The sequence below is a fragment of the Mytilus trossulus genome, chromosome 7 (genome assembly GCF_036588685.1).
Source record: "Mytilus trossulus isolate FHL-02 chromosome 7, PNRI_Mtr1.1.1.hap1, whole genome shotgun sequence".
In the NCBI taxonomy this organism is placed as follows: Eukaryota; Metazoa; Mollusca; class Bivalvia; order Mytilida; family Mytilidae; genus Mytilus; species Mytilus trossulus.
The window spans coordinates 84,896,299-84,908,870 of NC_086379.1; the positions used below are offsets into that span (position 1 = coordinate 84,896,299).

Genomic DNA, 12,572 nt, shown 5'->3' on the forward strand with positions numbered 1-12,572 from the left:
TTTAAAGTAATAAACTGTTTTCAAATAAATTTTGATCTTCCCTCTTCTGATCACCAGCATGGCTAAAGGTATTACTTTTTAAGGTATTGTGAGGGGTGTGAGGTGACACGTCCAGGTATTTAAGCGATTTCCTGTCGGGCTTGCAAGTTCACGCATCGTTTCACTTCTGCAGGAATTGATCAGTGTACACGGCTGATAACATTTAACTTTCCATTTTGAACTATCAGATGTATAATATACAACTCTGTCTTACTTGTCATTACCAAACTCATACGCTTGTTTATAAATAACATTTCTGGTGTAAAGAATATTGTTCATAAAAATATAAATAATACCCAAAAAATAAGATTTGATGAAATTAAAATCTATTTAAATATGTTTTCCAAGGGTGAATTTGGGAAAATGTAATATATACTGATAGTCAAAAGTGAAGGACAGATTGGAACATACCAGAAATATTGATTTAAAAAAATGTACGCACTTGCCGACGATTCGTTAATACGACTGGATAGAAAGTTACGGAACTATAGCGCAATTTAAAATATATACATGTATACATTGAACATAAGAAAAAAACATATATTCTGAATAAATAGGGGTAAAAGTGTTGTAAATAGACTAGTCCACATATGCCAACAGTATGCACTAATCAATAGTCGATAGACTATTGTATACCAGAAGAAGAAGAGAACCAATTTGATTTAAATACAGGTCAATGTATAACTTTTGCTTTGGTTCATTGAAGTTGTGGACATAGTAAAATCACAGATTTATATTTCAATAAGATTGTTCTCGAACAAAGGAAGGAATTCGTCATCACAATTGTTATATATGCCACTGGACGAACGCTAATTATCCCGAAGGGATGTGAATATTTTGCTGGGAAACTTTTGAGTATCAAAGTTTCAAATTTTCTTTCTTGGTATTCAATAACAGAAAAAAAGAATAAATTACTTGTCCGCTAAATAGGGGTATTCTTGTCAGATGAAAGACTTTTAGTTATATTTAAAAAATAAGGAAATATGACATTAAATTGGTTCTGTCTTTTTTTTAAACATCGTTAAAAAGATGTGTGTCTAAGGTGAACGCCACAAGAACCCTGTAATACTAGTACGAGAGTATAGCATGTAAACATTCCTTCTCAATAATATGGTTGTACAGGAAATCTTTTCATACAGATTGACAACTCATTGTTTGATATGCATGTAATATTTGCCACATGACGCCCATAGTTCTTTCTACCATCATCATCTCATTCTTTGATATTGCTGTCAACATCGATGGTTCACACCCAAACAAAATGGGAGTAATGGACCTTCAGAGCTTCTCCGTGTTATACACTTGTGAAATATATAGACGAAATTTCTGTATTAAAATGAATATACATCTCACAAACAGGATTTTCAAATAACGATTTTGAGTAATCACCTTACAAACCAATATAAACGTATGGCAAGATATAACCATGAAGGAATTTAGTTTTTGTCAGACACAAGCACTCATCACTATCATAAACGTATACGTATATATATGCATACAATTTCAAATATCAAGAACAAGCGGTCGATGTTGATAGTGCGTTTTCTAACTGTTCGAGTTAGACATGTCACTTGTTCATTCTTGAAAGCCTTCATATTCCCCGTCTAACGATGGGAACTGTTTCTGATTGTGTTGACTATAAATGCTTGTATGGTAATTCTGTCGTTTATCTGTACAAGCGGTTGCATTTCCTCTCCTTTCCCAACAAACAAACGAACGAAACGCTACTAGTCTGCTTTCTCTGGAGCTCATCCTCAATGGCTCGTATACGTCAGGAAACTTACATGTATACTAATAATGATTGTTTCAAGAACAACGATGTATGGACGAACTATTCTAAATTCGTCAATATCAGTTATGCATGAATAAAATATAACTTTTATTACAACTACTATATGACTTATTTGGATTAATGACGGCTATCATGTTCAACACTGCACAAATATTATCATAGAATAAAAAAAAAAATCCTCAAAAATCCTTTAAAAAAATAATGCCTTAGCTTAGATAATTGGTATTTTTTCACAAAAAGTTCGTGTAAATGATTGTCAAATGAATTGAATTATGTAACTTGTAAGAATAAAATGTTAAAAAGAAACTAAAAAAAAAATCATGTATGTTGTATTTTTTTATCAATTAAAACTTTAAAATTGCAATAGTTTTATTTATAGATTATTACATGGCATTTTTCATATTGCCCTGGTATCAGCCCTAGACTCCCATATCAAGCCAGAGGGCTTTAGCCCGAGGGCTTGATATGGGTGACGTGGGCTGATACCAGGGACCATATGAAAAATGACATGTAATAATCTATTTATCACATATTTTTAAGCAAGAGAAAACAAATAGCTTACACCAAATTATGTTTGATATTTCATCCAAAATCAAAAAGATATTTAACGAAAATAAAAAAAAAATGTATCACTGTGAGTTTAAAAAAGTTTGTATCACAGTAGGTAAACAACGTTTTGTGAAAAGTTTCAGAAATGATTAACAATAAATATATTAATTCTAAGAATTGCAAATATTAAACGACTTTAAAATGTTACATACAAATTAAAAAATGCTTAAGAAGAATCCTATATCGCTTCTCATTCCAGTGTGGCGTCATATATTTTATAAATTCTTTATGACGTCAAAATTTTACGGGAACTTTTGTGATTTTCACTGTTGATTTCTACTTTTTTTCTCTACAGCAGATACAGCAAATTCGTAACTTTCTAAATTTCTTTTCATTGTGTTCAACTTGTTTACAAATCGTCTTTGATTGACAGTTTACCGGAAGTTAAACTCGGGGGCTTGATATGGATTTCGAGGGCTGATATCGATATCGGCCCTGAGGGCTGATAACCAACCTTGACTTCCGGCTATTATTGGCCATGCAAAAAGGTACATATCAGTACAAAATATGTGATAATAGCATTTAAACACAGCCAGATTTGAATACAAGTTAAGAAATTCCGGTAAAGTCAATGATATCAAACAGATGTACAATGGTATATCAAATTGGGTAATATTGCATTTAGTTTTTATTAAAGATTAAAACTACTATTTTTTACCTCATATTTGAATCTTTACGCCAATTGCCGCTAAGAAAGTAATCAAAAATTGTTTCCTTTTATTTTTATACATTTGCGGATTTACGAATCTGAATTTGATTTTCAATTAATTTACACAATTTAATTATTGAATCTTTATTCTCAGCGTGTATTAAATCTTAGTGTATTAACATCGTGACATCATACTCTTTCTAATTTTTTCTGTTTATCCTTTCCAAATAACAACATTTATACCTGTGTATGCTTGAACTCACACCTGCGGCTAAATAGCTACAAGGTAAACGAATTGACCTCAAGCCGAGAAATATACAGTGACCTTTACAAAATAATATACACACTCTGCTCACACATTAGTTGCATTGAAATGATTATCAAAACAATAACGGTAAATAGAACTGAAATATTTTCAGTTCAATATCAGTAAAAATGTTCAATAAATATTTTATGAATAAAATCTCAACAATAATTAATTAAATTTATTCAAAAACATTTACTAGAGATAATTTTATAGGAGTTTAATTCAATCAATACAAAACGGTATATGCATATTTATTTTCGTTCATTATTATATTGTGGTTAATAACTACGACCATTTGTCAGCTGTGCGCTTTTAATTACGTATATTGTCGATAAGCTCTAAGAGTTAAACAGATTTTATTTTTTCCCAGAATTCAATAAATCGGGCTAATACGTCACGACCCACTCGACAATTCAACCAAAAAAGTTACAGATACTTGATTTTCTCCGTTATTAGAAGGAATATAAATTTAAAACTTTACAAATGTGTTTTTTGTGTTGAGATGAACATAATTAGATGATAATTAAAAAATCGCGGAATTTCCCTTTAAAGTTAAAGTCTTTTGTCAAGGTTCATGTTAAAGTTTTTGGTCAAGGTAGTTTTTGATGAAGTTGAAGTCCAAACAACTTGAAACTCTACACATGTTCCCTATGATGATATGTTCTTTTGAATTTTAATGCCAAATTAGAGTTTTTACCCTAATTTCACTGTCCACTGAACAAGAAAATTAATGGGGCATCTGTACTACGGACACATTCTTGTTTGTCTTGAGTTCACTGATTTAAAGCTGCCATAAGTTAAAGACTAATCTTGAGTTGTTTTATATAAACCAGCTACCTTGATTGACCTCTCTGGCCAATCGCTGTAAAGTACTTCTTGAACAGTCAGTCCTTATTTTGATCTATTATCATAAGCATCAGAAATTTATGTGAAAAGTGAACATTACAGATTAATGTTATTTCAGGCTAAGCATTACAGATTAATTTTGTTTTTAGGCTAAGAATTACAGATTAATTTTGTTTCTGGCCAAGCATAAAAGATTAATTTTGTTTTAGGCTAAGCATTACAGATTAATTTTGTTTCAGGCTAAGCATAAAAGATTAATTTTGTTTCAGGCTAAGCATAAAAGATTAATTTTGTTTCAGGCTAAGCATTACAGATTAATTTTGTTTCAGGCTAAGCATTACAGATTAATTTTGTTTCAGGCTAAGCATAAAAGATTAATTTTGTTTCAGGCTAAGCATAAAAGATTAATTTTGTTTCAGGCTAAGCATTACAGATTAATTTTGTTTCAGGCTAAGCATAAAAGATTAATTTTGTTTCAGGCTAAGCATAAAAGATTAATTTTGTTTCAGGCTAAGCATTACAGATTAATTTTGTTTCAGGCTAAGCATTACAGATTAATTTTGTTTCAGGCTAAGCATTACAGATTAATTTTGTTTCAGGCTAAGCATAAAATATTAATTTTGTTTCAGGCTAAGCATAAAAGATTAATTTTGTTTCAGGCCAAGCATTACAGATTAAATTTGTTTCAGCCAAGCATTACAGATTAATTTTGTTTCAGCCAAGCATTACAGATTAATTTTGTTTCAGGCTAAGCATTACAGATTAATTTTGTTTCAGGCCAAGCATTACAGATAAGATTTGTTTCAGCCAAGCATTACAGATTAATGTTATTTCAGGCTAAGCATTACAGGTAATTTTGTTTCAGGCCAAGCATTACAGATCAAGAGATATAATGATGACTATGGGAAGTGATTTTGAATATCAGAATGCTCATACTTGGTATAAAAACCTGGACAAATTGATACATTATGTCAATGCTAGGGTGAGTCTCATCATGTTTTACAAACCTGTAGAAATTCATATAAAAAAGCTGTGGTGAATGTCAGTACAAAAAACATAACAGGACTGAGTTTTTTGACTTTGTATAAATGTCATAATCACAAAAAGATAATTTGTTTAAGTACCATATTCAATATAGGTAATGTGTTTCAGTACCATATTCAGACCTTCTTAATAGATTGTAACATTATTTCTTTATTTTAAATGTTACACATGTTTCTTCCATACCAAATTAGCAGTTAGTTATTTTTTATGAGCTTTACAAGTTCTATAAAAAGTAATATGATCTTTAATCAGATAACACAAAGTAGTGTAAACAGAGATGAGTCTTATATGTCATCAGATTAAAACTAACGATTAGGAGTGTTGTAGAGATTGTGTTTAAAAGGGGAAATCCCAGGGAATAAGGTGGAAGTAAAGACCACAGAGAAATACATGCATAAAACTAAACAAACAACACATTATTTCATTCAAGAAATGTGCTTTAAAACCTGTGTTCAAGTTATTTATGATCAAATGAAGATAAAAAAATATATATAGGTCATCATAAGAGTAGCATTAAAAGTGTAAAAAGACACACAAAAAAGTATAATCTTTATATACTGTGGTTTTATTTATTTTTGTGGGATCAAGTTTTAGTTGATTGAGGAAATCTTGCATATTCGTTGATATTTAAATTTGTCTGCTTATATTTCTTCAGAAAATTTGTATTACGTTGAGCATTTAAATTCATGGTTCCACTGTAACAATGAAATCCATGAAAATTGGTATACACCATATATTAATTAATCCACAGTATATAAATTGGTATACACCATATATTAATGAATCCACAGAATAAAAATTGGTATACAACATATATTAATGAATCCACAGTATATAAATTGATATCACCATATATTAATGAATCCACAGTATATAAATTGGTATACAACATATATTAATGAATCCACAGTATATAAATTGGTATACAACATATATTAATGAATCCACAGTATATAAATTGGTATACACCATATATTAATGAATCCACAGTTTATAAATTGGTATACACCATATATTAATGAATCCACAGTATATAAATTGGTATACAACATATATTAATGAATCCACAGTTTATAAATTGGTATACATCATATATTAATGAATCCACAGTATATAAATTGGTATACACCATATATTAATGAATCCACAGTAAATAAATTGGTATACACCATATATTAATGAATCCACAGTATATAAATTGGTATACACCATATATTAATGAATCCACAGTATATAAATTGGTATACAACATATATTAATGAATCCACAGTATATAATTTGGTATACAACGTAACTATATTAATGAATCCACAGTATATAAATTGGTATACAACATATATTAATGAATCCACAGTTTATAAATTGGTATACATCATATATTAATGAATCCACAGTATATAAATTGGTATACAACATATATTAATGAATCCACAGTATATAAATTGGTATACAACATATATTAATGAATCCACAGTTTATAAATTGGTATACATCATATATTAATGAATCCACAGTATATAATTTGGTATACAACGTAACTATATTAATGAATCCACAGTATATAAATTGGTCATAATACAACTTAACTATATTAATGAATCCACAGTATATAAATTGGTATACACCATATATTAATGAATCCACAGTATATAAATTGGTATACAACGTAACTATATTAATGAATCTACAGTATATAAATTGCATAATCTGAAATTTATTTTATTATCTTCATTTTTTCTGGTTATATAACAACAAACAGTTCAAATGAGAATTGAGAAACTTGCAAATCTAATGTTATTTCTGCAGCAACAAAATGGTAGTGGAGTAAATCTGTTGTATTCTACTCCATCCTGTTATACATTCCAACAAAATCATTTGAACCAAATCTGGAATGGTAAAGATGATGATTTCTTTCCCTATGCTAGCAGTGCTCACACTTTCTGGACTGGTTACTTCACAAGCCGACCAGCTCTGAAGGGATATGTACGACAGTCCAACAACTATTTACAGGTAACTAAAAAGTGACTTCATCCTCAATTGTGGATTCATTTATTGTCATAGGTTGAGGAAAACTTGTATTTTTATGGATATTTGATTTTGTCGTTTTGCCTATCTCTACAAAGCCCATGCAAAATTTGGGAAAATGTGAAAAATGACAAATTATACTACTTTTTCAAATTTTTGCTTATTATCTTAAAAAGTATAGTAGATAGCGAGAAACTTAATATAGCAAAAATGATCAGACAAGTTACAATTAATTTTATGCCTGAAATAGCCAGTTGACTCCTTAATAGATTTACTGCCCTTTGATGCTGATTGGTACAATTGTTTTTTTCCCTTTTGTCTTGTGAAAGTTAACTTACAGTGAAAGTGATAGCTGACCTGCTATTTTTCATGCCTAGATGTCAAATACTGTATTGTGTGTCGTCCTGAATATGCTTGTAATATTTGCCACTGGACGTTAAGCAACCAACAATCAATCAACTGTATTGTGTGTTTAACTTGCATGAAAGTGATAGCTGACATTGATGTTGAATATTGTATTTTGTACAGTGATAGCTGACCTGCTATTTTCATGCCTTCAGATTTTGAATATTGTATTTTGTACAGTGATACCTGACCTGTTATTTTCATGCCTTCAGATGTTGAATATTGTATTTTGTACAGGTTTGTAAACAGTTAGATACCATTGGTAATTATAGAACAGGATGGATGACATCTAGTGGAGTAGAAGTGCTAAGTAAGTACACATAGAAACTGTTATAAAATCATGTTATATATTATAATGTATTGATGAAGTTTCTTTCTCAGTAGCTTCAACTTTCTTAATGTCACATGATGTAAAGTATGTTTTTTTAATCAGCAATGTTTTTATGCCCCACCTAAGATAGAAGAGGGGCACTATGTTTTCTGGTCTGTGGGTCCGTTCGTTCCTTCGTCCGTCCGTTCATACGTCCGTCCGTTTGTCCCACTTCAGGTTAAAGTTTTATTGTCAAGGTAGGTTTTGATGAAGCTGAAGCCAAATCAATTTTAAACTTAGAACAAATGTCCCCTATGGCATGATCTTTTTAATTTTAATGCCAAATTAGATTTTTTACCAAATTTCACAGTCCATTGAACATGCAAAATGATAGTGCGAGTGGGGCATCTGTGTACTTTGGACACATTCTTGTTTAAAACACTTTCTCTTATTTATACCCTAATCTTTCCTGGATTTTGGTTCATACAAATTGCCAAATTTAGCATAAAAACTTTTCATTTGATGTGAAAAGAAGAGTTTCATGAAACAAGATGTTATATTTTCCAATGTGGTAGATACTATAGTACAAAGGAAGTTGTTCCATTTAAAACATTTCCCTTTTTTCCAACAGAAAATATATTGAGGTTATCTCCCATTTTGTACTTTAAAGTATGAATACAGCACAGTTTCTTAATTGTCTCATTCTCATTGGTTGTGACCCTAAAAATCATAGTTTGAGAGGCAGTTGGTTTCATTTCATAGTTTTTCTTATCAATGGAATAAATATGTGTGACAATCAGAATATATTTACATTTTAGAGGAAGCTATGGGTGTAGCACAGCACCATGATAATATATTTACATTTCAGAGGAAGCTATGAGCGTAGCACAGCACCATGATAATATATTTACATTTCAGAGGAAGCTATGGGCGTAGCACAGCACCATGATAATATATTTACATTTCAGAGGAAGCTATGGGCGTAGCACAGCACCATGATAATATATTTACATTTCAGAGGAAGCTATGGGTGTAGCACAGCACCATGATAATATATTTACATTTCAGAGGAAGCTATGGGTGTAGCACAGCACCATGATAATATATTTACATTTCAGAGGAAGCTATGGGCGTAACACAGCACCATGATAATATATTTACATTTCAGAGGAAGCTATGGGTGTAGCACAGCACCATGATAATATATTTACATTTCAGAGGAAGCTATGGGTGTAGCACAGCACCATGATAATATATTTACATTTTAGAGGAAGCTATGGGTGTAGCACAGCACCATGATAATATATTTACATTTCAGAGGAAGCTATGGGCGTAGCACAGCACCATGATAATATATTTACATTTCAGAGGAAGCTATGGGTGTAGCACAGCACCATGATAATATATTTACATTTCAGAGGAAGCTATGGGTGTAGCACAGCACCATGATAATATATTTACATTTTAGAGGAAGCTATGGGTGTAGCACAGCACCATGATAATATATTTACATTTCAGAGGAAGCTATGGGTGTAGCACAGCACCATGATAATATATTTACATTTCAGAGGAAGCTATGGGTGTAGCACAGCACCATGATGCAGTCTCGTAAGTTATTATTTCAATTAATTCAATGAACCTTATTTTAAAAAATGATTTCTTAAAGGGGCACTAGCTATGAGACCTATAAAAAATCTTAAGTAAGACCTATAAAAAATCTTAAGTAAGACCTATAAAAAATCTTAAGTAAGACCTATGAAAAATCTTAAATAAGATTTTTTTTGTTCAATCAATAATGAAAGTGAAATAATAATTCGCTTTTAGCAGCTAAAATGGTTCAATTTTGTCAAATTAAGCGAAGAATCATTGATAATTACTCATTCACTTGCAAGTGAATTAGCCGACCTCATTAAATTTGTATTAATGTGAACTTCAATTTAACCCCTAGCTAGAGACTGACAATGCATGTATTATACGTGTACAGGTTATTTAAAGAAAAAGAATGTCAACAATGAAAGTGAAACTACGGTAAATCATTTGATTACTGATTCGATCTTTATAAAAACATTCTTATACGGTTAAAAACAATATGATAAACATTCATTTTTAATCTATAAGATAAAATCAAACAGACCTATAAAAATCCAATTGCACGTGTTTGTTTAATCTATTCATATCGTTATTTATGTTTACATTGCTTGTATGGTCATCTAAGGTCAAATCGATAGTTAATTAGATGGCGTTGGTGCTAACATTCACACGAAACTAACATACATATTATCTATACCATGCTCTGTATACTGTTTATTTTAGACTTTTGGTAGTTAGGATAAATGTTTTACATTGTTATAAATCAAATATGAGAATTTGAGGCAAATCGGTGACCATGAATTTGACAGCTAGTGCCCCTTTAAGTTCACTGATTGTGATTGGTTGATTCTGTTCTAGAAAAATGAATTTCAAGCTAACGTTAGATAAGAATTTAAAGTACTTTTGTACAGTCACTTTAACTTATTTTATTTATATAATAGCTTACATTGTTTTTATTAAGGTCTGATTCGTGCAAACTGTGATTTATATTTGCATTCGAGTATGATGCTTTTTCATTGAAATTTGTTTAGAAGAAATAAAATTTCAGATTCCTAAAGTACCAGAAATAAACTTGAGTTTAATTTCAAACTGAAAAATTGTATTAATTTATAATTTATTTTTAGAGGGACAGAAAAACAGCATGTAGCTAATGATTATGCAGAACGATTGTCTAATGGATACAAAAGTTGTGAGGTAAGGGTAACTAGGTCAAATATCAGGTAAGGGTAACTAGGTCAAATATCAGGTAAGGGTAACTAGGTCAAATATCAAGTGGAATAGATACAAAAGTTGTGAGGTAAGGGTAACTAGGTCAAATATCAAGTGGAATAGATACAAAAGTTGTCAGGTAAGGGTAACTAGGTAAAATATCAAGTGGTGGAATAGATACAAAAGTTGTCAGGTAAGGGTAACTAGGTAAAATATCAAGTGGAATAGATACAAAAGTTGTCAGGTAAGGGTAACTAGGTCAAATATCAAGTGGAATAGATACAAAAGTTGTCAGGTAAGGGTAACTAGGTCAAATATCAAGTGGAATAGATACAAAAGTTGTCAGGTAAGGGTAACTAGGTAAAATATCAAGTGGTGGAATAGATACAAAAGTTGTCAGGTAAGGGTAACTAGGTAAAATATCAAGTGGAATAGATACAAAAGTTGTCAGGTAAGGGTAACTAGGTCAAATATCAAGTGGAATAGATACAAAAGTTGTCAGGTAAGGGTAACTAGGTCAAATATAAAGTGGAATAGATACAAAAGTTGTCAGGTAAGGGTAACTAGGTCAAATATCAAGTGGAATAGATACAAAAGTTGTCAGGTAAGGGTAACTAGGTCAAATATCATGTGAATAGATACAAAAGTTGTCAGGTAAGGGTAACTAGGTCAAATATCAAGTGGAATAGATACAAAAGTTGTGAGGTAAGGGTAACTAGGTCAAATATCAAGTGGAATAGATACAAAAGTTGTCAGGTAAGGGTAACTAGGTCAAATATCAAGTGGAATAGATACAAAAGTTGTGAGGTAAGGGTAACTAGGTCAAATATCATGTGGAATAGATACAAAAGTTGTCAGGTAAGGGTAACTAGGTCAAATATCAAGTGGTGGAATAGATACAAAAGTTGTCAGGTAAGGGTAAACAGGTAAAATATCAAGTGGAATAGATACAAAAGTTGTCAGGTAAGGGTAACTAGGTCAAATATCATGTGGAATAGATACAAAAGTTGTCAGGTAAGGGTAACTAGGTCAAATATCAAGTGGAATAGATACAAAAGTTGTGAGGTAAGGGTAACTAGGTCAAATATCAAGTGGAATAGATACAAAAGTTGTCAGGTAAGGGTAACTAGGTCAAATATCAAGTGGAATAGATACAAAAGTTGTGAGGTAAGGGTAACTAGGTCAAATATCAAGTGGAATAGATACAAAAGTTGTCAGGTAAGGGTAACTAGGTAAAATATCAAGTGGTGGAATAGATACAAAAGTTGTCAGGTAAGGGTAACTAGGTCAAATATCAAGTGGAATAGATACAAAAGTTGTGAGGTAAGGGTAACTAGGTCAAATATCATGTGGAATAGATACAAAAGTTGTCAGGTAAGGGTAACTAGGTCAAATATCAAGTGGTGGAATAGATACAAAAGTTGTCAGGTAAGGGTAAACAGGTAAAATATCAAGTGGAATAGATACAAAAGTTGTCAGGTAAGGGTAACTAGGTCAAATATCATGTGGAATAGATACAAAAGTTGTCAGGTAAGGGTAACTAGGTCAAATATCAAGTGGAATAGATACAAAAGTTGTGAGGTAAGGGTAACTAGGTCAAATATCATGTGGAATAGATACAAAAGTTGTCAGGTAAGGGTAACTAGGTCAAATATCAAGTGGTGGAATAGATACAAAAGTTGTCAGGTAAGGGTAAACAGGTAAAATATCAAGTGGAATAGATACAAAAGTTGTCAGGTAAGGGTAA

General features: G+C 31.2%; 1 protein-coding gene across 3 annotated transcripts in view; it reads left to right on the top strand.

The window, feature by feature from the left end:
- LOC134726046 (lysosomal alpha-mannosidase-like) overlaps positions 1-12,572 on the top strand; it is a 34,078-nt gene that overhangs the window by 7,593 nt on the left and 13,913 nt on the right. For all 3 annotated transcript variants that reach the window (XM_063590429.1, XM_063590430.1, XM_063590431.1), the window contains 5 exons: positions 5,108-5,224; positions 7,093-7,296; positions 7,954-8,026; positions 9,595-9,634; positions 10,741-10,810. In XM_063590429.1, coding sequence (XP_063446499.1) covers positions 5,108-5,224; positions 7,093-7,296; positions 7,954-8,026; positions 9,595-9,634; positions 10,741-10,810 — 504 coding nt within the window. The remainder of the gene's footprint in view (positions 1-5,107; positions 5,225-7,092; positions 7,297-7,953; positions 8,027-9,594; positions 9,635-10,740; positions 10,811-12,572) is intronic.